Raw genomic sequence first — 25986 nt, 5'->3', positions numbered from 1 at the left:
CCCAAGGACCTGAGGTGCACCTGGGGTCCAGACTTAGGGGGTGCATCTCCCCAGACAGCCTACCAACAAGAAGGGGATCTCTTAGCACTGACTTTGGAGAAGGGGAGGCCCTAGGGAGAGGCTAAAGTGGACAGGAGTCAGGGGCTCACTCAAGCCCCAAAAGACCAAGGATGCTGGGCCCAAAGCTGGGAGACATGGCCATAGTGGTGTTGACACCCTAGCCTTGTTCCGCCTTCCAGGGCCCCACATACGGGCACACAGCCCCCCCCCCCCCGCGCCCCACCCCCCTTCCCCTTTCTACTCCCTGCTCCATTCCCTTCCTCAGAGGCAGGTCTGCGGCTTGGCTGGAAGCTCCAGGGACTGAGAGCACAGCAGCTTCGGGACAGGCAACATAGCTAAAAGCCGGCGGGCCATAGGGCCCCGCGGAGAAGGCCCCAGCAGGCGGACCAGGCTGCCCGAAACCTCCCAACGCTCCCAGCCTGTTGCTTATTCATTCAGAGTGGGAAAGCGCCAGCCCAGCGGCCAGCCAGTACCGGGCTGGACATGTAAGGCCCCCAGGCAGTCCTGCCTGTCCGGTGCCCTGCAGAGAACCTCGTGCAGCCCTGGGCACCGCCCCTGCCCTGCCCTGACCCCTTGGCCTCGAAATGCTGTCATCGGAGGAGCCGTCCCGCTCGGGACAAGGCCAGGATGGACAGAGCTAGAGCTGGGGCAGGCAAGGAGCCGTCCTGTCCTCGAGGCCGTGGGAAGAGAAGCACGCACAGGAGTACCCTCCTGAGAGCCTCTCGGTCCACCAGGCCTCTGCAGAGGGGCCACCATGGCTGTAGCCCGAGCAGGCTGGCAGCTGGGGGCCCTGGTGTGGGGCGCCTGCGTCTGCGTCCTGGTGCACGGGCAGGAGGCGCGGCAGGGGCAGGGCTCGGACCCGGGGCGCTGGCGGCAGCTGATTCAGTGGGAGAACAACGGGCAGGTGTACAGCCTGCTCAACTCCGGCTCCGAGTACGTGCCGGCCGGGCCCCATCGCACCGACAGTAGCTCCCGCGTGCTGCTGGCCGGCGCACCCCAGGCCCCGCAGCGGCGCAGCCAAGGAGGCCCCCGGCGTCGGCAGGCCCCGTCGCTGCCCCTGCCAGGGCGCGTCGGCTCGGACACGGTGCGCGGCCAGGCGCGGCACCCGTTCGGCTTCGGCCAGGTGCCCGACAACTGGCGCGAGGTGGCCGTCGGGGACAGCACTGGCATGGCCCGGGTCCGCACCTCCGTCTCCCAGCAACGACACGGGGGCTCCGCCTCCTCGGTCTCGGCCTCGGCCTTCGCCACCACCTACCGCCAGCCGCCCTCCTTCCCGCAGCAGTTCCCCTACCCGCAGGCGCCCTTCGTCAGCCAGTACGAGACCTACGACCCCGCGTCTCGGACCTACGACCAGGGCTACGTGTACTACCGCGGCGGCGGCGCGGGGGCGGCGGCCGTGGCCTCGGCGGGGGTCATCTACCCCTTCCAGCCGCGGGCGCGCTACGAGGAGTACGGCGGCGGCGAGGAGCAGCCCGAGTACCCGCCGCAGGCCTTCTACCCGGCCCCCGAGAGGCCCTACGCGCCACCGCCGCAGCCCGCCGACGGCCTGGACCGCCGCTACTCGCACAGCCTGTACCACGAGGGCACCGCCGGCTTCGAGCAGCCCTACCCGGACCCGGGCCCCGACGCGCCGCCCGCCGGCGGCGGCGGCGGCGGCGCCGCCTACGCCGCCGATCCCCGCCTCGGCTGGTACCCGCCCTATGCCAACGTGCCGCCCGAGGCCTACGTCCCGCCGCGGGCCGTGGAGCCGCAGCCGCCGTTCCGCGTGCTGGAGCCGCCCTACCTGCCGGTGCGCAGCTCGGACGCGCCCCCGCCCGGTGGGGAGCGCGGCGGCGCGCAGCAGGGCCGCCTCAGCGTGGGCAGCGTGTACCGGCCCAACCAGAACGGCCGCGGTGAGTACCGGCCCGCGCCGCGCCGTCCGCCCTCTCGGGCCACGGTCATGGCCGCCCAAACCGCTCCGTGGGCCTCCCCTGAGCTAAGGAATTCCACAGCCACCCTGCGTCCCACCGCCCCGCCTTCCCCGGGGCCTCTCCTGGTCGGTGGCAGGATTTGACCAGGGAGGCCTGGGCTCTGACCCTGGCTTGATGGGCAAGGGGCTGAAGGCCGCGCTTTGGGAAGGAGGCACCTTCCAGATTTGGTGTGGGTCATCTGGGGACAAAGGGAAGGAGCCCTTCTCCCCGGCCCTTCCTCATTTCAGTCAGGGCCCCGTCTTCTGCCCTTGGAGGTGCCCTTGTGTCAGCCTCACAGGGTGAAGCAGGGAGCATCGGCATCAGAAACGTGGGGTCAGTGTCAGCAAAGCCTTACGGGGTGCCCCTGGAGGTGTGGCAAGGTCCCAGGCACTAGCAGTCTGTGAGCTTGACCTGTTGAGCGGGAGGTTAGGGAGGTGGCCCTTGCCCCAGGCAAGAGTCCAGCCTAGATGACTGGAGTTCCTTAAAGGGGACACTGCCAGGGCCAGACTGGGAAGTAGTGAGGCATTGGCCTGGGTGCAGAATTTAAGGGGATGTCAAACAAAACCCTCAGTAATCAAGAAAAGTAATATTTGAATGCGTTTTTAAATCAAGAATAATGCAAACATTTTGAAAGCCTGTGATGAACAAAATATCCAGCTTTCAAACAGAATGAGTAGTGGTGCCATGCCAGGCCCTGATGGAGCCCGAGGCAACCTGAAAACTCAGAAATACTGATCCTGTCTTTATTGAAACTTTTGATATTTTATTCATCACAGATTTTTTTTTCTTTGATTTTTTTTTAAAGTATTGCCTCAAATACTACTTATCTTGGTTACGGAGTTTTTTGGCGTCCCGGCCGGTGTCTCACTCACTTCGCTCAACCCACTCTAGTCCTGGCCGTGGGGGAGAGTCCCAGGAGGGAGCTGTGGACAGGCCTCCCTCTGGCATCTATTGGGGGGAGGGGGGTCGTGAAGATGGGACCCAGTCTTGAGAAGGCCCAAGCCATCTGCATGTGAGAGCACAGCGAAGGGGCAGCTTTTGTTCTTCAGACATGCTGTTAGCAGGCACGCTCCTGTGGTGAGAGCCCACTTGTGGTTTGGCCAAGGCCAGCTGACTTGTACCACACACAACCCCCCCCCCTGCCCCCGGCTGTCCTAGAATTCCCCTTCTGCCTCTGTATCTGCTGCTCCAAAGTCAGCCTTGGTCAAGGTCTTCCATGCAGGCCCCAGTGTGTCCACATTGCAAGCGTGGCCTGCCTCCTTGAGGCTGCAGTCGGTGCCCCAATTCTCTGCTCTGTGCTAGGTTGCTGTGCCGGGCTCACCAGGGGATGGCTGAGCCCCACAGGGCACAGGGGCGCAGGTACAACCCCCCCCCCCACCCCCCAGACTTGGCTGCTCCAGCTCTATCAGCACTGGGACTGCTGTCTTGTCTCCAGCCACCCTGACCTGGGTGAGAGGCTGCTTGGGAGTGGAGGGAGGGTTTCAGTCTCCCCGGGGGCTGTTGGAGCCCAAGGCTAGGGGTGAGGAAGGTCCACACTGGTAGCACCTACTCCTTCACATCCCTGGCATAGCACTCATGTTGGGTGCTGAAGCCCACTTTGAGAACCTGCAGGGGCTCAGAACCGGAGCTGGATGGGGGCCCCTTCTGTGATCCCATGAACTTGTTCCTGCCTTGCATGGGGCACACGCGTGGGGTCCTCGCGGGACTTGCTGCATCCCTTCACAGTTGTGCCTTGTTTGCTCCTAGAGCTCCTTGGAGAAGTCATCCCATCTATAGGTGCTAAGCTCCTGCGGTAGCTTGTCTTAGAACACATGGCCTCAGAGTGGGGCTCAGCCAGGAGTGCCCCGCTTCTGGGCAGGGGAGAAGACAGAGGCCCCAGATACCATGGCAGTGCTGGCAGAGTCAGGCCTGAGCCTCAGCATCTGTGCTCCAAGCCAGTGTGTTTTCTAGGGCCCGTCTTTGGCCTCACAGTTCTTAAACTTCAGAGGTCACCGGCCAGGGCCAAGCCAAGTCTGGATTGGGGTGCTTGGTGCTTATCAGGCCTTTGGTCTTGCCCCACAGCTTATTTGGGGCTGAAGACATTTTTTCCTGCAGGTAGACTATCAGACGCCTGGTGTGTGGGTATGTATCAAGTCCAGGCTCTGCTCTGGGGGCCACATAGCAGAGGGGACACATCAGTGCTGTGATTGGGCAGGTATTAGAGGGACGAGGTAGGGGAACCCATACAAGGGGCCTCCCCAGTCAGGGGCTAGGGGTCAACGAGTACTTCCTGGAGGAGGAGGTACCCATGTATTGCTGCAAGTGATGGCCATCAGCACCCTCCAGGTGCTCCTTTCCCTAGTCATGGAGGGGCTGGTGGGAAGGAGTGTGGGGGTACAGGCTAGTTTGGGGCTCAGCGAGAAGCCAGAGAGGGAGCAGCACCTTCTCCCCCATCATTGGTTCCCCCTCCCCACCCTGCTAGGCACAGACCATGGAAAATCCCAGTTAAGAGAAGGCCAAGCCTTGTGCTTGAGATCAGACCCCCAGGCCTGGTGTGGGAGTCCAGGGCAGATTCTCCGGGACTGACCTCATTCCTCCTGGCCACACACCCAGGGGTCTGAGGCTGGGTGCTGGCAGTCTGTGTGCGTGTGGGCGTGGATGTGTCCTCACAACGCCAAACACATGTGCACACCGCCCACGTCCCTCCATGTTTGGGCACTTTCCAAGCGTCTGTCCAGAGCCCGGTTTATTCCTCTGGCGCCTGCACCCTCTTCCCTCCCACCCAGGGCTGGGGCTGCCCAGGCCTCCTGCAATACCATTGTCTCCGACTCCGAAACTTGTAACTGGAGAGAAAACCAGGAAACAGGGGCCCAGAGAGGGTCACATACTTTGTCTGGCTCTCTGCAAATCCATGCAGAGGCCTGGAGGGTGACCGGTGGGTTCCCAGGCCTAGCTGTGGCCCCTGCACCGGGCCTTTCCCTCCACCATGGCCAGGCCCTCCTCTCCTAGCCTCTTTTCTCCGCCCCTGCCTCCCCATAGCCTCTGCTTTTCCAAGGCGGTGGTCTGTGGGCTGACTAAGGTGACTCCTGGTCCCAGAGGACCACAGCTCCTCTCCTAGGGCTCCCCTTTCCAGCCCCGGCCTCATTCCCTGGCCTGGCGACTCTGTGAAAGCAACATGGCACAGCCTCCCTGGCCACTGTCCCGGGGCATCGCTGATGGCTGTGCCAGGCTTGCCTGGCGCCTTCTCCAGCCCTGTCCTCGAATGGCCAATCAGAGCCCGGGAGGAAGCCATAGCTGCTCCCAGCCTCTCCCTGGCCAGTCCCTCTACATGTGAGGCAGATGAATCCTCGCAGTGCTGACCCTATTATTCTCCTGCTCGAGAAAGTTTTATAACTCCCAAAGGCCTTCGGGATAAAACTCAAACGCCTTAGCCTACTGCTCCAGAACCAGAGGCACGTCCTCCCTTCCCTCCTCCCTGTCTCACACCTCCACAGCCTCATGGGAACTGGGCTGCTCTCGACCGGGATGTTTGACCTCCCTGCACACCCAGAGATGTTCCTAGGGTACCCCCTCTCCATCTAGCCTCCTGCACCCAGGATGCCAGACAGGGCCCCTTAGTCCCTGAGAGCAGCCCCAACGCCTGTCCCAGCCCCTATCCCCCAGCCCCTATGCCCCAGGCTGCCCCCCCTTCTCCAGGTCACCTCCCTACCTCCACAGGGCTTGGAGTAAATGCAAGGAAGGACAGAAACAGGTGTCTACCCAGAAAGTGTTTGGAGTTTGGGCCCGATATGGGCTCGGGGGCTTAAATGTGCAATTTCGTTCACTCTCACAACCTCCTGGAGAGGTGGAGATTATGCTTCTGTGTCACAGAGGAGAAGACCCCAGGAGGACCCCCGCTCCACCTGCGAGCAAGCCCGGTGGGGCAGGGCGACGGCCCGGGTCTTCTCCACCGGCTCTCTGGGCCTCAGTTCCCCCAGCTGCAACCAGGGTGACGGAGCATGACACTAATGTTTGTGGGCACTTGACACATCACCTTTCTTAATTCCCGCAGCAGTCCCACCAGCCGGCTACTGCTCTTCATCCCATCTCATGAGTAGGGAGACAGGCTCATTGGCTGATTGTCACTCAGTAGTGAGACCAGGATGGGAGTCCCATTCTGAGTTCATGACCATCATATATGAGTTTTTTTTTAATTTTATGTATTCTTGCTTACCCTGCCCTCCTCATTTATCCACTCATTTATTTGGTACTTAAACAGAGGTGTGACTGCGGTGATCCAGGTACCATGGTGACAGGGTGGGATGGGACAGTGGCTCTGCAAGTCTCTGGCAGCAAAGAGCCCCTGCTCAGTGCAAAGCCTTGCAATTCTCACTGCAGATTCCAGAGCATTTGTTTCACAAGCACGTCTGTCACACGCCTACGAAGGGGCTTGTTCTCTTTCTGGAGCTTCAGGATTGGAGGCACTTAATCCTCAGCACAGCCATGGGCATTATTTACCATCCCCATTTTGGAGATGGGTCAGCTGAGGCCCTCAGAGGTTAAGCGACTTGTCCAAGCTCACATCACTGATGGCTGGTGGAGCCAGAATCACTGCCCAGCCTCCCTTCTTCCTTGCCTGAGGCTGCCTTGGGTGCTCCCTTCAGGAAGAAACGGAGTCTTCAGGCCGAGGAGGCTGCTGTAAAGGGTCAGGCGAGCCGTGGGGACAGAGGGGCCACGTTTGGCAATTGAAGGTCACTAGTGTCGGAACAAACAAGTTGTGTCCCAGGCAGCCTCAGCTCAGGCCGACTTCCTGTCTCCTCGGTTAGCATCCAGTTGCTAACTGCTCTCAAACTGGGCCATCCCCACACAAAGAGAAAGCTCCCATGCTAAATAATAATAACAGCAGCTGATATTTCTTGAGCACTGACTGTGCACCAGACACTATGCTAAGCATTGTATTTTCATTTTTTTTAACCGCCCCCCACCCCCCACCCCCAGCAACCCTGTGAGGTAGAGAGAATTCTCACCTCCACGGTGCAGGCCACACTAGGCTAAGGAAGTTCAGTCACTCATCCAAGGACCCCGGGCGACTGTCTGCCCTACTGGACTGCCCCAGCCTCTCTGCTCCTGCCCCTGGTCCATTGTTTCTCTCAGGTCTAAACCGCCTGGAAAGCCAGCCTTTGGCCTTCTGCCTTAAGTTCGCAGGCCCCGCAGAGCTTCTGGGGTGGTCACAGAGCAGGGTAGGGCGTCATCAGAGCCTTACCAGGCTGTGGCCACACTCGACCTGGAAGTTCTGGCCTCTTGGCCCCCCTCCCTGTCCTCTTCCAACCCACCCCAGGGGGCCCCCCCATCTCCACATCCTCTCATCTCTGAAGGGGCACCCCCACCCCCGCCAGCAGTCCCAGCCTGAGTCCTCCCCACTCGTGTCCAAGCCGGGAACACATGGAAAACTCCCCAGGGCGGTGCTGGAACGGCAGGAGAGGAAGGGAGGGAGGAGGTGGGTGGTCCGCCCAGGCAGCCCACACCTGCTTCCAATTCCCGTGCCGGGCATTCCTGCGGAGCGGCAGTCGGCTCCGAGGCCGGAAGGAAAGGCTGGGTCTCGTCGTCGCCTCCCCTGCTCTGACCTAACAGCCTCCTTGCCACAGGCAGCTGGACCCCAAGGGCCTTTTTGTATGGGTTCCGGATTCCAGGGCTCGGGTTGGGCCTGGGTCCTCTCCCCCTTGCTGATGGGCACTCAGAAGCTGGGCACTTCAGAGTCACCTGGAAATGGGGTGGCGCTCGTGTCACGAGGCCAGAGCAGGAAGGGACTCGGGCGGGGAAGGCAAGGCCCCAGAGGCCTTTGCCAGCAGGGCCTCAGGGGACAACCCACCCTCCCTCCTGCTTGCAGACCAACTGGGACCATGAGTTTTCCACCCCCAGAACTAATCTGTGTTCAAAAGAAAGGACTTTTGGAGGCAGGCCCAGCCTTGGCTTGATAATGAATCTGCCCGTGCAGACAGACACCACCAGACCCTGCAGGCGCTCACCAGTGCATGCAGGTACCAGGCCCCCCGCTGGGTACAGAGACATCAGGGGTGCACCAGACTCAGGCCTGTCGTGCCTGAGGTCTTGGCCCAGCAGCCAGAAGCCAGGCTATGGGGTGCAGGGGCCCAAGCCCACCACCATCTCACCCGTGTCTCCAGCTCCCACCTGCCGTGCCCCAATGCCTGGACCCTCAGCTGGGTGGCAGGTTTCACATGAGGAAACCCGTCCTTTCAAGAAATGTTTAGCAATCTATCATCTTACTGCGTGCTGGGCATTAGTCTAGAGCTGGGTCTTCACTGGTGAAATGAAAGAGACAAAATCCTTGCCTTTGCGGACATTATCTTTTCACGCATAAACATAATAAATAGGTAAATAATAGAATGTGGTGAGTACTGTGGTAAACATAGAGAAAACTAAGATCTGGAGGGGGAGGGGCGACGAGCAGGTTGCTGGTTAAGGTAGGCCTCACGAAGGTGACGAAGGTGACATTTGAGCGGAGACTTGAAGGAGGCGAATGAATGAGACGCGCAGCAATCAGGAAGAGCATTCCAGATAGAAGAAACAGCTAGTACAAAGGCCCTGAGGCAGGAATTCCTGAGGGGGGAGCATTTCAAGTGTGTTCCAGGTATAGTGAGAGCAGAGTAGCACAGGAGTTGGGGGGGGCGGTGACAGGAGGCAGGTCAGGGAGGTAACAGGACCCTAAAGGACACTGAGGACTTCGGCGTTTCCTCTCCATGCCCTGGAGAGCTACTGCAGGCTTTGAGCTGAGCAGTGACATTTAAACAGGGTCCCTGACCACTAGGCTGGGATGGGCAGTGGGGAGGCCGGCAAGAGGCTGGCAGGAGGCTGGTACAGAGATCCAGACAGAGGTGATGGTGGCAGGCAGGGCAGGGACAGCAGAGGTGGTGGGAAGTCAGAGTCAGGATCCATTCTGGGGATGGAGCTGATGGGGTTTCCTGATGGGTTGGATGTGGGGTGTAAGAGAAGGACAGGGGTCAGGCATAACACAAAGGCTTACAGCCTGCGCAGCTACGATGAAGCTACTGACACTGAGATGCGAAGGCGGCCGGCTGAGCAGGTGTTGTACGGAAGATGAAAGTTCAAGTCCCTGTGAAGGGTCTAGGGCAGGGAGGGACCCAGGGGACAGAAACATCCACAAAGACTCCTGGAAGTAGATGCAGGGGCACCCCACAGGCCTGCAGAGGAAGGGAGGGCAGCAGGGGTGGGGGCTGTGTTCACAGAGAGTAGAGCGTGAGGGAGCGAGGCGTGCAAGCAGGCAGCAGAGGGAAAGGCAGCTGATCTCCCCAAAGGTGAAGGTCGGCCTCACTTGGGCCCTGTCGCAGGGAGGAGTGAGGACTGTCTCCACCAGTCAAGTGGGAGCACCAGACGTGTTCTGGGAGAGGGGTGGGCAGGAGTGACAAGGTAGGATTTGGGGCTAAAGACTGTGCACCCCTGCAAGGCTGTGTGTGTGTGTGTGTGTGTGTGTGTGTGTGTGTGTGCCCGGAATTCCAAGACAAGGCACCGTGGTGTCCGAGGCCAAGGGCGGAAGACGTCAGGTTTGCTAGGAAGCTGCCCCCGGACCTTTAGGGCTCTGAGATTGAGAAGGCTGGCTTAAGGCCAGACCACAAAAGGGCTCAGCTGCCACCCTGTGGAGTCTGTGGGCTTGATTCTGCAGGCAGTGGGGACCCCCTGCAGGTTCTGGGCCTGGCTTTATGGCTGTCGTGGCCCCTTTGCCTGGGCTGGGATGGCCCCTTTCCATCCCAGGATGTAGCGAACCCGCAGCCGCCTTGCCAGCCGGCTCACCGCGCGGGTGTGGTGCCGCTGGACCAGCCCCTGACAATTCAAGGTCCTGATTATCAAATGGTGGTTTCATAGGGCCTGGAGGCCCCCGTCAGCTCATCCCTGTGCAAGGCCGAGCTCTGCGCTTGCCTTACCTAAGGGCCCCTCTGGGGTCTGATGGCTGAGCCGTGACAGCCTGATCCGCACATATTTCACAACCCACTGGCCGGTTCCTGCTGGACAGTGTTTATCCTCCAGCCCCAGGCTCAAGAGATTAGGGCTACTTTGCATTCCACTCTCCTTCCTCCACTGCTTGTGAGCAGGAGGCCTGAGTGGGGAAGAGTTCCAAGGAGCTGAGGTTTGTGGAGCCCACAGAAAGGGAAAAGCCAAGAGGGAGACAGGTGAGGTGCGGGCAAGGGGCAGGAACGTAACCGCAGGCCCTCTGCGCTGGGCGGCCTCCAGGAACCGCAGAGCAGGAGGGAACGGGTTTCTCGTGAAGCAGGAAGGATTTAGGTCAGACAGTGGGAGAATTTCCTGGCTGCGAAAGTGTCGTCTGTAGAGGTTGTGAGAGGTCTCGGGCTCTTGCCCAAGGCCGGGGAAGAGACCGGAAAGCTCCTGAAAAGTATTTTACTCTCCAAGTGTTTGGGGAGCCACCAGAGTGCTCACGGGCAGGTTAGTCGCCTCGCTCCAGAGTCCAGATGGGGAAACTGAGCCTAAGCAAAGGGAAGGGACTGCACAATGGGGGACTGGATGAGATGACAAGCTTGCCTTCTGATGTCTTTCCCAGAGAAGGCCCCAGCCAAGTCCTGCCAGGGAAGAGGACGGCGGGCCTCAGGCTCGCGTAGGCTGGCGTGAGGGCCAGCCCGGGACGGGGAGCATGGCAGACTGGTCCTGAGCACCTTGTGAAGGGGCCCTGGGTCCCCACTCAGAGGAAGTTCCAGGGATGGAGCAGGAATGCAGAAGGTCCTTTTGCTTGGTTCTGTGTCTTCCCCACCCTTGAGGGCCTGACGGGGTCCCCTCCAAGGCTTCCTGCAGCACAGCCCTGTGACCTGATTCACCTACACCCAGCCCCTCCCCAGCTGAGCAGCCTGGCTTCAGCTATCTCAAGGGCCTTTACCGCCCTCTGACTCAATGTCCCTCTAACCCCAGCCCGGACGCTGAGCAGCCTGAATTCCCTCTGGGCCCAACCCTGGTGGTCAGCATGTTGCTTCCGGAGGAGGGTGCCCAGGACAGGCCCAGAGCTCCAAAAGGCCTTGAGTGGATTAGAGAGTTATGAGAACTGGGTAAATGGAAGCCGTGAGGCCTGGAGAGGGCCCAGGCCTGCCTTGGGTCACGCAAAGTCGGTGACAGAGTAGGGTAAGAAGCCAAGCTTCTGTCTACCTCCTGGGAGTGGAAGGCGGGACGCCAATGGTGACTAGGGACTCCTTGGGTAGCCTGGGCAGGACTATACAGCCACACTTTGCATGGCTGGCCCCATCTTGGGTGTCCAACCCAGAAGACTGGCCATGCTGGCCCCAGAGGGGGCACACTGTGGAGTCCTCTTTAGCAATGACAATGAGCTAGGTAGATCTTAAAAGTTTATACATTGACTGAGAAGCAGAATGAGACTGTGAGACAATGTCATTTATGTACTTTCAGAATACATACCCACCCCCAACACAATGAGATTTTATACAGAGACACAGATGTTCAGGGACATATCCGAAGGTCAGGGGTGATGATGAAGGTTAAAAAACAAAGTTACTCCAGAGCACCTGAGTGACTCAGTCAGTTAAGGATCCGACTTCATCTCAGGTCATGATCTCATGGCTTAGGAGTTCGAGCCCCACATGGGGCTGTGTGCTGACACCTCTGAGCCTGGAGCCTGCTTCAGATTGTGTCTCCCTCTCTCTCTATTCCTCCCCCGCTTGCACTCTGTCTCTCCCTCTCTCTCTCTCTCAAAAATAAACATTTAAAAAATGTTATTCCAAAAGGGGGGCCTTGTATAGACCAGTGCTAATGGTTTCTTTGCTCTGAAATGAGAATTATGCTTAATTCAGTCTCTGTATTTAAAGAAATGGGGGTGTCTGGGAGAAGTTTCCATTGGAGTCCTCCCTATAGAACCTCCAAAGGCTGCATGACTCCATATACTCTGGATAAAAGGTTCCTGCCCCTCTACAAAATAATTATCTACACGACTGAGGGTCCTCCTGCCTTCTGAGTAAGCCTTACCCTCTCTCCAGGGTCTTCCTTTTAAAATGCACACTTTTAAAATGAGCACACGGTCCAGTTGTAGCTGTATTTCACTCACCATCGGCCACCCTGCCTGGAGGGCCTGGCTGTACCCCATAAGCCGGAAACAGCAGACCAGTCCCCTATTCCTGCATCCGCAGCCCCCAATCAAACCTTCCCTTGCCCCCTTGTAACAACACATGCACTGTCCCCCAGAGTCCCGGCCCCCCGTGGGGCTGAGAGCTCAAGCCTTCAGGTCCCCTGCTGATGGCGTGCCTCCTGGGAGAGCAGGTGGAAAAAGAAGCATAGCTCCTTCCTAGGGAAACATACCAGCTGAGGGAAGAGCCTGAGCTTCCCAGGGGATCCCCTCCTCTGAAAGGTATAGGGGGGCCCAGCCTGAATGCCCAAGGCTACTTTCTTTTCCAGCAGCTTCCCCCGGCGTGACAGAGGTGGAGTAGGGCCAGTTAGGGGAATCCCAGGACCCCTGTGATGATCAGAGATACAGAACAAAGAAGATAAAATAATGGTAGGAGGGATTCCACTCAAGTTCTAGGAAAGGCGTAACTGTCTAAGGTGATTGAAAGGCAGATCAGTGGTTACTTGGGGGTGGTTAGGGGAGGAGAGGAGGGTTTACTGGGAAAGGCAGGATGGAACTTTCAGGGATGATGAAACAATAAGTAGCTTGATGGTGGTAGTAGTCTCACTGTGTATACCATTGTCAAAACTTATCAAACTGTCTATCTTAAATCTGCATTTGACTGTGTATAGATTATACTTCAAAAAAGTTGATTTTTGTAAAAAGAGTGGTAAGTCAAGTCCTAGGAGGTGGGGAGCTCCTCCTAGGGCTGCCCCAACTCACTGTGCAGCCATAGGCAAATTCATTGCCCTCTCTGAGCCTTGGTTCCCTCCAGCACCTCCGTGTGCCCTGATGCCTTGCAGGGAACAGGGTACAATAGGAAGTATTAAGTCACTAATCATTAGAGAAACTTGCCTGACACGGGCCAATGGGACAAGGCAGTCAGTCAGCCCCAAAGCATGGTGGATTGCCTGCTGAGGGGGTAAGTGGTACCTGGTCCCTGCCTCAGAGAGCGCAGAGGGTGGAGGGAAGTAGACACAGGTAAACACAATGAAATCTAATTATAGATCAATACAGATCCGGCGAGGAGACAGGAGAAGCATGTGAGCTTGGAATGTCACCACCAGTCAGGGAAGACTTCCTGGAGCAGGAAGGCACCTGTGTGAACCTGAGATTCCTCAACAGTAAGAGGAAGATGGTCACCTATGGCCAGGACCAGGGCCCAGGTTGTGACCAGCAGCTCGGAGCTATCTGTACTTTGTCTTCCTCTGGAATCCCCACATGGACGCTACAGATGCCCCTCCCCCATGGCTTTGGAGTTTACCAAAAACAAAAAAACAAAAAAAACAAAAAACACCAAAAAACAAAAAACCCACCCACTCAGTTATAATCGATTAATCAACAAGGATATAATCAACAATGATTAACGATGTCAACACAATTTCCTAAAAATTGTTTTAAGTACAGAGTTTTAGTCCATGATCTGGGGACAAACAATGAGTTTGAGGTTCAGAGTCACTGATAGGTGTCAGACCTCCGTATAATTAGGGGCTCAGTCTAGGAGCAGGGTCGGGGCTCAGCCGCAGGCCAGGAGCGAGTGGCACCAGCCCCTTGCTGGCCCCGAGTACTTCTGGCCTCTTCCACAGCTGGCTTTTCTAACTTCCCTGGACTGCACGGCCGGCTCGTGGAGTGGCCTAGAGAGGAAGGGTCGGGCCAGAAAAGCTTTGAGGAGCCATCTGTGCATTGTTTATTGAAACCGGGCCTGGGGTGGGAGAGGCAAACCGTCTGGTGCCAAATGCTGGATCTCATGAAGCTTCAGGCCCCGCTGACCCACCCCCACATGTTGCTATGGGTAAGGCACTTTGATGATGGGGAAGGGGACCGTTCCTGTCTTCTCCCCCTCCCCCTCCCCCACCCCTCACACCGGAAGCTTCCGGGGACCAGAGGGTGAGAACCGGCTTGGCACCGAGGTGGGCCCTCGCTTTGAGGGGCCCTAGGATCCCTGGGGAAATGACTGCAGGCATTCCTGGAGCTTGAGTAAGGGGACCTAGGCTGGCCAAGACAGCCCCCCTCAGCCAGCAGCCACCTCACCCTCACCCACCCTTGTGCTCCAAGCTTCCTCTCCATTCCGAGTAGGTGAGATCACACTGGCTGCCTTGACCAGGCTCCCTGCATGAGGCCCAGACCCAGGGCGAGCAGGGCTGGGGTCTGGAGCCCAAGGGATGGGTGTGTGTGAGGGACCACCTCACCTTCAGTACCTGAGAGCTGACAAGAGGGGTTTGGCAGCAACAAGAAGGGCTGGAATCCTGTCTCTGTGACTCCAGTCCCTGTACCTTACTTGTCCCCCAAGAGCAGAGAGCTTGAAAGAAACTAAGCAACCTGTAGCCCCGTGTCATCGCTGAATCCCTGAAGCCTGAGCACAAGGGGACATAGAGCCCCGGGCTCACAAACCCCGAAGTCAGGGCTCTGGAGCCCCCACCCCCACCCCACCCCCGGGCCCACCTCCTACCCTGCCCTGCGCCCCACCACTCCCACACACCCAGCAACCAAATCAGATCTTTCCTTCTTTATTCCAATGCAGAGAGGGTCTGGACAGCTGAGTTTGGTGTCTGCTAAGTCCCGATCGTGCTCCCTGGGACCACGTTGTGCACAGAGGTTGGGGAGGTGCAGGATGGACAGACCCCTGGGGCTAGCTAGCATGTCCCAGGGAATAAGTGATCACAGGGGCTGAGCAGTCTCCAGACTTCCCCAGGGCCTGCAGGGGGGGGAGCCGGGCCCCTCACGTTGGAGGCCAGGAGATGCAGACAGGGGAGGGTGCGGCCAGGTCTGGGGGCCGATGGCAGGAAGAAAGGAATCCTGAAGAAGGCCGGGCTGGGCGCCCAGGCGGAGAATCCTGCGCTGTCAGCAGCCTGCTCCAGGGATGTTTTCACGCTGGCCCTTCCCTTCCTGCTCACCCCGCTTGTGCCAACCAGCACTCACCTGGCCCTGCCCATGAGCTCTCTGGGACCCACTTGGGGCCAGAGCCCAGGACTCTCGGGTGGTTCAGGAAGAATGCTGGCTGCAGACGGGGTCCAGGGACTGGTGTCCGGACGCATGAGGAACAAGGACACAGAGGCAATGTCAGGAAATTGCTTGCTTCACTCAGTCCTGCCTCCAGGCCCCGGTTCTTGCTGGACGCGCTGCTATGAATACCCTTTCCTCTTCTCTGGCTCACCAAACCTCCTCCCAGACCTTGCTCTTATCCCAGCTCTTCCAGGGGGTGCTCAGAGGCTCCCGCAGCATGGAGCTCCCCCACCTCCCTGGCCCACACCTGAGCCCAGGGGGAACAGTTCCAATCACACCCCTGACTCAGGTTGGGAGGCTTCCTGGAGGAGGCGGCAGCCTGTGTAGAGGAAGAGAATAGCAAAGGGTGCTTGGGGTTGGGGCAGTCTCTGGGCATTAGCGTGGCCAGCCTGACACCCCTCAGTGCCAACTCTTTCCCCTCCCCTCCCCTCCCCTGCTCCATCCCCAGGCCTTCCTGACTTGGTCCCGGACCCCAACTACGTGCAAGCATCCACTTATGTCCAGAGGGCCCATCTCTACTCCCTGCGCTGTGCTGCGGAGGAGAAGTGTCTGGCCAGGTAAGGAGCTGACAATGAAGCATGGAATGTCGGGACAATCTCTGGGACTCACCCCCGGCCCGTGCTCCCGCCAGCCAGGCTGCCTACAATCCGAATGACCCTGGCCAAGCCTCTGAGCCTCTCAGCACCCTGACCTCTTCATCTGTGAGCCTTGCCTGCCCACAGGGAGTCAGGAGGAGAAGGACACAGGCAAACAGTTCTGTATAGGTCACTTTATAGGAACTTTACTGGGGCACTTCATCCTCACACCAGCCCTGAAGGTATGTGTTTTTCCAGTCAGGCGCCTGGGGAGCAAAGAGAGGAACTAAAAAGGTTTCTAATCTGAGCTGCCTCGTGAGAAGGGGCTCCCACGAGGATCCAGGCAAGTCCAGTGGGGGACCGAGGATAGAGGGCAGGAGTACGGAGCCCTCTCCAGGGAGGACAGGCGTGGCCCTCCAGCTGGGGCAGTGGGCGCCGGTGACAAAGGGGCCCCAGGTATGTGTGGCAGCAGAAAGAGGGGAGATGGAGACCAGTTTGCAGGAACCAGAAGGTGAGCGCAGCCAACTCTCCATTATTCCTGGGTGACTCTGCCGCCTGCCAACCTTGCCTCCGAATTTATTAACAGCAAATATTCTGTCCGAATACATATGCTCTGGGGACATCTCCCTGTGCTAAGAGAACTTGTTAGAGAGCACATCGTCCTGCCTCGTTTGTCGGCATCCATCTATTTTTCTTAATTACTTGCTGCCTTCTTTTTTTTTTCCCATTTGAATTCTTTTACTTTCACTTTCCAGTATCTGGGGAGCCCTTTGGAATCCCAACATTTTCCCTCTTCTGGACCTGCGCGTGCACTGCCACTCGGTAGCTGACCACAGGCATTTTCTGTCTGTAACAGGATAAGACGCTTGCACCGGAATGTAACTTCACTCACAGCTTCCTAGGTCCAGAACGTCTTGCCCTTGATCGCGGGTAACCAGAACCACGGAAAGCGAGACCACGGATAAGGAGGCCCACTGTGCCACTCAGTTGGCCTGCCCGGTCCGGTCCGGTCTCCGGGAAGAGACCATAATGATCTTGTTCCTGCTATAATCAGTCCTTCCAGCAGTGAGTGCCTCATAGCCTCCGTGGCAGTCCACTGAGGCTGAGCTTTGAGGAGTCTGAGTCAAAGCTAAATGATCACTCCATCTTCACAAAGCATCCTGTGGGCCCAGACCAGAGTTCCCAGATGGGCTGGGGAGGAGGCAGCCCCGCCCCCATCCTGGTCCACCGGAGAATGGCCCCTCAGCAGCCGGTCACAGAGAGTGAAAGGAGAGCTGGCCTGAGCAGCTCATGGGCTGGAGCTCTGAGGAGGTCAGAGAAGGAGGAAATGGTCAGAGGAGGAACGGCCAGCAAGGGCCGAGGCAGCAGAGGAAGCTGGGCGCAGGGCGCACACCTAGAAGAGTCAGCAGAACCAGGCCCGGGGGGCGGGGGGAGCCCTTGGGGATCGTGGACGGTGCAGGCTGCAGAATGGAGCCCGTGTGCAAGCTGCAGACAGAGCCCGGAGCAGGAAAGGGACATGCTCCAAGTCCCACCGCGTGCTTGTGGCCAAGCTGGGCCTAGAACCTAGACCCTGATGGGTTCCCACGGTGCGCTGGGCTAAACAGAAGGGCAGGGTTTAACTGAACAGAGGGAAGGAGGATGTTTTGTTCCAACCCAGACACAGACGGATTCCAAGCCTCCCCCAGACAAGGCCAAAGGCCTTACGTCCTGGCAGACGGAGCCTGCACGGCCTGTTGCACAGACATCCTCTCAGAGAGCGCTGATCCCCACAACTGGCCACCTCCTGCCTCTGGCTTGAGGACCCAGACCTTAGTGAGTGCCAGGGGAGTGCCCCTGAGGCCGGCCTGGACAGCCGTCAGCGGTACTCTGACGAAGGGGGGGAGCTGCAGTCCGCCCGCACGCACGTGTGTGTCTCTGTCTCCCTCCCCTCCTCTCTCCCTTTCTTTTCTCACAAAGTCCATCTCAGTTGGGAATTGGGGGTCAGCAAGCAACTTGCGAGCAGGCAGTCTGCATCAAAACCCGTGCCCCCCAAACAGAAAAGGGTCCAGATCGCTGGTCCAGAAGCCACACGGTCAGGGAGAGGTAGCCTAGTCACACTGACCTAGCTCAGAGGAGCATGTGGTATGGGGCTGGGCGTAGGCAGTGCTGTTAGAGCTCACAGGCAGTCAAGAATCTTCTTAGGGGGCAATCAAGGCAGACTTCCTGGAGGAGGGAGCTGGTATTGGGTGAGTTCTGGGTCAAATGACAGCATGGGCAAAAGTATAGATTCGCAGGAGTGAAGTCTGTGAGAAACAGCATTTGGAGCTGAAGTCTAGAATGGTGGGGTGGGGGAGCAGCAGGGCAGACAGGAACGGGAAAGTGAAGAGACTTTGACATTGAAGAGCCCGAGCCTGTGTCTTGGGCCCGCACTTGAGACATGGCATACTTTGATCAACAACCAGGGGTCCATCCAGAGGAGGAACTGCTTCTCAGAATCTCCTGAGTAGGGCCATTTTTTAAAAAGCCCTCCAAAGATACTGATAGGCCCCCAGGCCCAGAGGCTGCCCCCAACTGAGAGTCACTTGCAGGTGCAGTTGTCATTGTCAGACCAGATGCTGCTCTAGAAAGACTCCCCGGTAGCTGCCGGCCACATGGAGGAAGGCAGAAAGGAGGGGACAGCCAAGCCTGTGCAGCCAGGAGAGCCGGGGGAGGCCTGGCACTGGCTGCAGTGCAAGGGGTCAGTTGTGAGGATTGTCAGGGACAGGTCAGCGCACTCTGGGCCTTGGTGTCACGGCACCCGGCCCCACTCGGTCCCCCTCCTGTCCCTGCAGCACAGCCTACACCCCCGAGGCCACCGACTACGATGTGCGGGTGCTACTCCGCTTCCCCCAGCGCGTGAAGAACCAGGGCACCGCGGACTTCCTCCCGAACCGGCCGCGGCACACGTGGGAGTGGCACAGCTGCCACCAGTGAGCGGGGTCCCCCCACGCCCCTGTGGGTGCTGCGGGGAGGGCCCGGGAGGGACTTTCTGCCGTGGACCCATCACTGGGGCAGGAGGTTCTTGGTGAAAGCTAGACTGGAGGAGGGGACACAGGAGGATCAGTCTTAGGGGGCAGAAATGTCTAGAATACAGGGAATTGCCCCAGGGAGGCTGGTACAGGTGGGAGCCCAAGAAGACAGCGAGGCGTCCTGAGGAGGTGCCCTCTGGTGACCCGGCCACGTGGGGAGCACCAGAGACACTGCCCCGAGGGACACAGGGAACCAAGGAGCCCCAGGAGCCCAGACTGGTCAGGAGGCTGTGTCACAGCAGCCCCTCTTCCCTCCCCTCTCTTGTCGTCCACCCCCAGACATTACCACAGCATGGATGAGTTCAGCCACTATGACCTGCTGGATGCAGCCACAGGCAAGAAGGTAGCCGAAGGCCACAAGGCCAGCTTCTGCCTAGAGGACAGCACCTGTGACTTCGGCAACCTCAAGCGCTATGCGTGCACCTCCCACACACAGGTCCGACCAGGCGAAGGCGTGGTGGGGACACGGGAGTATGGGGAGGGGTGGGGGGGCGCGGCGGAGGGAGCCTGCCCAGGGGAGCGGGGCAAGGGGGGACTGGGGAGCCGAGAGCGACGTCCGGCTGGGCCAGACTGAAGACGTCTGAGTCTGTCAGAGCAAGGGTTTTCTCACTGGTCATCAGGCCACCACAGGGCCCGGTGCGGACCGCCGGCCCCCCTCTCCTGCCTGGGCCCCCCCCCCCGCGTTGTTCCCAGGTGTGCTGCCCAAGGAAAGAAAGGAGCACTGCAGCGAAATGGAGATGGCATGGTGTTCCGTTGTCTGGTGGTTCACCCAAATCCACCTTTCTGTCAATCTGTCCAAGCATCCACAGGGTGTCTATCTGTCCTGCCCCTCTGTCTCTTCATCCACCCCTCCATCCATCTCTCCAAGCACCCCCTTCCTTCAGTCCCTTCCACCTGGCTGTTATACCTCCCTGTTGTCTCTCTGGCCCATCCACCCACTGGCTTAAGAAGGGACACACCCTGGGGCACCTGGGTGGTTCAGTCGGTTGATTGTCCGTCTCCTGATGTCAGCTCAGGTCATGATCTCATGGCTCTTGGGTTTGAGCCCCACATCAGGCTCTGGGACTCTCTCTCTCCCTCTCCCTCAAAAATAAACTTTAAAAATTTAAAAAAAAAGGGGGGGGGCGCCTGGGTGGCTTAGTCGGTTATGCCTCTGACTTTTGCTTAGGTCATGATCTCGCAGTTCGTGGGTTCGAGCCCCACGTCGGGCTCTGTGCTGACTGCCAGCTCAGAGCCTGGAGCCTATTTCAGAGTCTGTGTCTCCCTCTCTCTCTGACCCTCCCCTGCTTATGCTGTCTCTCTCTCTCCTAGAAATAAATTTAAAAAAAAAAAAAAAAGGAAAGGGACACACCCACTCAGAGCAGCTACCCGGGGCCAGAGGAAGGTGGGGCCCAGACTGCTGGAGTGGCACAGGGAGGCACCCCAGCCTTGATCCTGTCTCCTTTCTCCAGGGCCTGAGCCCAGGCTGCTATGATACTTACAACGCGGACATCGACTGCCAATGGATTGACATAACCGATGTGCAGCCCGGGAACTATGTCCTCAAGGTGGGCCTCCTGGTCTGGGCCACTCCCCCTGCCCGTGGCTCCTGTCCAGTGTCCCTGTCTCTGCAACATGCATTCCTTCCTCCCCAGCTATGGAGCAGAGGTGGCATCCTGGAGGTCAGCCTGGAGTAGGGGGTTTCCTCTTTCGGTTGGAGGGTCTTAGCCTCAGGCACACAGTCTTTCCATAGAGGCACCAAGGCACCTGGTGTGGTGATGCTAGAGGAGGCAGTCACACAGTCTCCCCTAAGCAACAGAGGACTTGGAGTGCGGTGCACCCCCCTGTCTGCAGACAGGGCAGGCTTTGTGCCATCTGGAAGGGGACCCTGCCATTCTCTGAAGAGACCCTCCACTCCTCCCAGTGACCCCTGCAAAGCCCATGGCTCCTGTGACCAAGAGTCCCTTCTGGCCTGAACCCCTTGTCCAATGAGTGCTACTCCAGAGCCACTTCCCTTCGAGGCGGGGTGGGGAGCAGGGAGAAAACATGCTAAGGACACACAGCCCCATGCGGGACATCCATGAAGGCTGTGCTGGGGCCGGGGCATGGTGGCCTCACCTGGGGAAGTCCGATCTCAGCCTCCTCTGTGAAGGTGCAAGCAAAGGTGGGGAACCATTCCGCCAGGGCCCCTGGACCCGCAGCTCCACGCCCAAGGGCAGTAAAGACAGAGCTGTGAGCCGTGAAGGTGGGCTCGGGTGGTGCCCTAACCTGCATGGACACAGCCTGCCCATTCACAACACAGCAACCCGGAAGCCACTGCTTACAGTCCCGGCCCAGGCGCCTCCCAGCAAGCTCAGAGGCCCCTCTGCTCAGCGTCACCCAGGGGCCGGGGTTCTTTTCCTTCCCTTGTTCATCCACTCACCAGACAAAGATCCCTCTGAGTTCCAGGCACTAGGGATTCAAGCCGCATACGTAGTGCACCATTCCTGCCCTCGGGGAACGTAAAGGACTTAAAAGTAACATGTTCTTAGACGTTCTGCAAATACAAGTCTGGGTGTAGCCTACCCCAGCCAAGCACCCCCCACCCCAGTTAATCCAACATTTAGAAGACTTCCTGTGCCCCGACAGTTCTTCAGACATAAGGCACAGGTGGGCCATTATCTCGGCTCCAGGGCGACAGATGCCACCTGGCGGCGGACAGCCCTTCTGTTGGTCATCTAGGCAGGCACGGGTGGTGAAAGGGTGCCAGCCTCAGACTCAGGAGACCAGGCCCACCCCCTCCCTCATTCACTACTGTGTTCCCTGGGGCAGTGACTCAACCTCTCTGACCCTGAGTGCCCAGTGCAGGGCCCACCTGGCCCAGGCTCTTGCTCTGGGGAAGCATCCCATATTCCATCAAGAGTGATCTGGTGATGTTTTCTTTGCCCATGAGCTGTCTCTTCTTTCCCCTCTCTCTTTCCAGGTCTCTCTATCAGTGTAGCTCTGTCTCCATATCTCTTGGCTTTGAGGGGTCTTCATCTTCCTTTATCCTTCTTTCTGTCTCCTCCATGTCTGTCTGTCTGCACCTCTGCCACCTTCCCTAATGACCAAGTGAAGTGCAGCCCCCCAATTTTTCTCTCTGTTCCCCTTCTTCTTCAGGTTCACGTGAACCCGAAGTATATTGTTTTGGAGTCTGACTTCACCAACAATGTGGTGAGATGCAACATCCACTATACAGGTCGCTATGTTTCTACAACAAACTGCAAAATTGTCCAGTAAGTGCTCACACACCACCCTCCCCTCCCCAGCTCCTTTTCTACCCCCAGGGGTAGAGGAGAAACAGGGGAGAAACAGGCAGGGACGCATGAAATACACAGGGTACCTGTGCTTTGGGTCACCTTCCTAGCCAAACACAGCTGTGGTTGGGCCCAGCCCACAGGCTAAGCAGGAGGAACCGCGTCCATACCAACCCCAAGCCGAGTGCTCGTGGTGGAGCTCAGGCCCCGGGGTACTGATCTGGGGGGAGATGGTGTGGCTCCAAGTGGGAACCAGCAGGAGGCAGCATAATTGGGTGGAGGTGACCCTTCCTCACTCTGTGACATTGGACAGTTCGCCTCCCCTCTCTGAACTACTTTTCTCACCTACAAAATAGGCCCTTCCCATGTAGGCTTGTGAGATTGAAAGATTGAAAGGCCTCATGTCTGCGCATTGGAGAATCCTTCATAATGGTGCTCAGCGAAACGTCAGTGTCTTTATCAAGTGGATTGAATGAAACAGTCCCGAGTTAGAACTGTTCCTGGTTGAAGCGAGCTTTCATCCCTGCTTGGGCCCAGTTGTAGGAGGAGCTGACGCATCTGGCCCAGGCCTTTGGCACGTGGCTCCTGGGCAGGGCCCTCAGTTGCCCCTTTGCAGAGGGGACCCTTTGCTTACAAACTCACAAAGAAACCCCACCCCACTCCATGTGAATTTTAAATGATTGGATCCCAGCAACTCCTTTCCATTTAAAAACAAACAAACAAAAAACCCAGGAGTTGTCCTAGAGCCATGAGCTGGGGGACAAATGGCAGAGATCCCAAGGCCCAGAGAGATAGCTTTCCCCAAAAGTGTATGCTTATTAATGATTGACAGGTATGAAGTTCGGATGTGACCAGACTCAGGGTTCAGTGTGTGATCAGGGTTAGTGCTCAGTGTGTGACCAGGATTAGGACTCAGTGTGTGATCAGAGTCAAGACCCATTTAGAGACAGCTCTTTTACCCTTGGCTGCTACCATTAAACTAACTGTTCACACACACCACCACCACCACTGCCACCACACCATGTATATTAAAAATGGGAAGAGCAGCCTCCAGTTGAATACAGAGATTAGCTTCTTCATGAATTGAATTTGGTCAAAATTGTCCCAGTCACAGCCTATGTCTGAAACAACTGACTCCTGCCCCATCCCGGGCAACTTGGCTCTTTCATAGGCCTGGGTTTCTTCCTCCTCCTCACAGCCTCTCTTATTCGGCCATTCCCAATTCAGGGGCCATCTAAACTGTAGAGGGCCTCTGGGAAGCAATTCCGTGAAAGGAGAAAGAGAAGAGGAAGGAAGGAAGGAAGGAAGGAAGGAAGGAAGGAAGGAAGGAAGGGCACATAGAAAAGAGGGGGACAAGGGCTATACAGGGAAGCAGGGAGCCTACATCCCTCTCTTGTCCCGCCTGCTGCTGGGAAAGGTGTATTAAAAAACACCCAGTTTCCCAGTGAGGCCATGAGCTAGGCCCCTCAGCAGGGCAGACAGAGAAGCAACCCCGTGCCCCCCTCCAGCTCCCCTGGGGCCTGCGGGCCAGGGAGGGCTGAGGCCCTGCTTTCCAAGCCCTTTACATAAGTGCTTGGAAAGGCTCAAGTCTTATTAGAGCGTCTCTGCTACCCTGACCGCAGGCGGGCGGCCGGGCCAGCGCACAGGAAGCCGGACGCAGTGTTCCCAGAAAGGCCACGGGACTGACGCCTGTGGGTTTCGATCAAGTTTCTGAGAAGGAAAAAGGAGGCTTTTTTAAAAAGTACTGAGTTAGAAAAAAAACAAACAAAAAAAAAGTGTTTCCAGACAGTAGCAGCTCTAACGGCCTAGAAAACAATGTGGAACTCGGGGCTCTGGGAGGGGGCGGCGCAGAGACCACACCCCGGGTGGGTCGATGAGTCCATGAAGCCCCTCTTCTTGAAACCAGGGCCTGCCCTCCCACTTGGGATCTGGGCTGTGGAAGGGGCGTCCTCAGCTGGGGAGGCTGAGGCAGGCTTGCGGACAGTCTGAGGGGTCCTGCCCTGTAGCCTAAAACCACCCTGCTCTCTTTCTTTCTTTAGATCCTGATCTCGGAGAGGACAGACAGACAGATGGCCCATCTCCCCACTTCCCAAGGCAGGCCCGGCCCCCCAGGAAGCCTCCTGCCCGGACAGACCTGGCCCACGGGGCCCAGCCCCCACCCACAGGCAGGGGCAGCTAAAAGCCAGAGGCAGCCCTCCCTGACGGCCTCAGGGAGCACATGCAGACCGAAACCACAGGGATTCCGGATGCCAGGCCCAATTTTGTACTTAGCTCTCGTCTACAACGTTATTTTGTTGATTGTCGGTTTTTATTTTTTGTATTTTGGCCATACCACAGAGCAAGATTGCCCAGGCCCAGGCTGAATAAAAGAAGGTTTTTCTACTCTGTGGTTCTGCCTGTGGCCTGCCGGCTCAACTGGCCAGACCAAAGCTGGGCTCAGGGGACGTCCTTGGGCTTCTTCCTTCCCCTAGCAGAATGCGGAAACGGTGGCCACCACCTGCCAGGACCACAGCTTGACCAAGAGGGCATCCAGCCCAGCGTGGAAACCCAAGGGGTTTATCCCAAGGCCAAGCCCACAGCGTGGGAAGGGGCCCACATCCCTGAGGGAGGGGGCCTGGCTGGGTGGGGTGGGCAGCTCTAGCCCACTCACCCCTGCTCAGGGTCTCCTTCCTCCACCTCCCCTCCTCCTGCAGCCTTGCCCTCCCACGCCCTCACTTTCTCCCCCAGTCATTCACTCTACCAGCCACCAACTTCCTTACTCACACACTGAGCTCCTACTGAATGCCGGGCCTGGGCCGGGCTGAGTGTCAGTCTTGCGCTCAGGCAGCTCGCAGGGAAGGGAGGAGAGTGTTCACCACACCTAGCGAGACAGCCCTGGGGGGATGGCAGGGCCGTGTGGAGGCAGGTGGCGTCTCCCAGGAAGGGAAGGGGCAAGAATCTACTTGGCTGAGGGTGAAGGGGGGTGGGAGGGGGAGACGGAGGGAGGCCCTGCGGCTGCTGTGGCCTTCCCTCCCCTGTCTGGCTGTGGTGGCCCCAAGGTCCTGGATGGTAAGTCGGTGAGTTGGGGCAGGAAGAAGCAGAAGGAAGGCCCTCCCCCCCCCCCTTAGGCTATCTCCTCACGCACCTGCCCTGCCAGGCTTCTTCCTCCCTAGGGGATGAACACTAGTGAGAAAGGGCAATGCACTTGGTCTAAGAACCAGAGCTCTAGGGTCCGGGGCCAATTCTCTTGCTCACTGGCTGTGTGACTGGGCAAGTCAGCTCTGGACCTTCGTTTCCCCTTTGATAAAATGGAAATGACCTTGTGCCTGGCTTGCATGCGGATGTGGAGAGCCAGTGAGCCACTGTTACTGGGGCCGGCACTGGGGCAGGCACTGGGGAGCTGCGGGGTGTGGGGCCCACCCCTCCAGATCTCTTTGGCTATCATGCTATTCATGCCTCAGGACCCCTGGCAGCAATGGGTGGAGAGGGAGGGCTTCCTGGAGAAGGGTCCTGGCCCTAGCCCATGGGAGCCCTTGGGCCTCTCCCCAGCACAATCAGCAGGGAGGGGACAAGAAGCATGGCTACAGCCTCCCACCTCCCCTACTGAGTCAGGTTAGGCTTCAACTCTCCCCTGGATGGGGTAGATGCTGAGACCCTGCCACTCTCCGCGAGGGGCTGGAGAAGCCTGTTGTCCAGGGGTCCCCGTTCTGCTGTACCCCTGGCCCATGTATGCCTCGGAGAGGCTGTCCTGATTCCAGCCCCACCCCTCTCCTTTCTAGGTGACCCCAGGAGTGAGCAAGGGAGGTCTCAGTCAAAGTCCCCAAATTCCAGACAGAAGGACTCTATGAGGTAGAATCAAAAGTCCCCAATGACCAGCTCAGACAGCTGAAGCCCAGAATGGGAGACTGAGGCCACGAGTGAGTTCAAGACCGACCCAGTGCTGGACCCCACACTCTAACCCAGGCCGGGGCTGCATGCCAGGTGTGTGCTGGTGTATTCAGGGGGGATATC

General features: G+C 58.2%; 1 protein-coding gene across 1 annotated transcript; it reads left to right on the top strand.

Moving 5' to 3' along the window:
• The first annotated feature begins 716 nt into the window (after positions 1-716).
• Positions 717-24378, top strand: LOXL1 (lysyl oxidase like 1). The gene is made up of 7 exons (XM_039238119.1): positions 717-1952; positions 15569-15677; positions 18506-18643; positions 19022-19178; positions 20194-20289; positions 21860-21975; positions 24036-24378. Exons 1-7 carry the CDS (start codon positions 815-817, stop codon positions 24040-24042), a joined length of 1761 nt encoding a protein of 586 aa, XP_039094050.1. The 5' UTR covers positions 717-814; the 3' UTR covers positions 24043-24378.
• Positions 24379-25986: the final 1608 nt, after the last annotated feature.

The sequence above is a fragment of the Hyaena hyaena genome, unplaced genomic scaffold, assembly GCF_003009895.1.
Source record: "Hyaena hyaena isolate Hyena2069 unplaced genomic scaffold, ASM300989v1 scaffold_137, whole genome shotgun sequence".
Classification (NCBI taxonomy): Eukaryota; Metazoa; Chordata; class Mammalia; order Carnivora; family Hyaenidae; genus Hyaena; species Hyaena hyaena.
This window is presented reverse-complemented; position numbering and strand designations above follow the sequence as displayed.

Excerpts from the sequence above, each read along its gene's own strand:
- LOXL1 (XM_039238119.1), top strand. The coding sequence starts at position 815 with ATGGCTGTAGCCCGAGCAGGCTGGCAGCTGGGGGCCCTGGTGTGGGGC. Across the intron at positions 1,953-15,568 it reads GCCCAACCAGAACGGCCGCG|GCCTTCCTGACTTGGTCCCG; the intron begins GTGAGTACCGGC and ends CTCCATCCCCAG. Across the intron at positions 19,179-20,193 it reads CGTGCACCTCCCACACACAG|GGCCTGAGCCCAGGCTGCTA; the intron begins GTCCGACCAGGC and ends TCCTTTCTCCAG.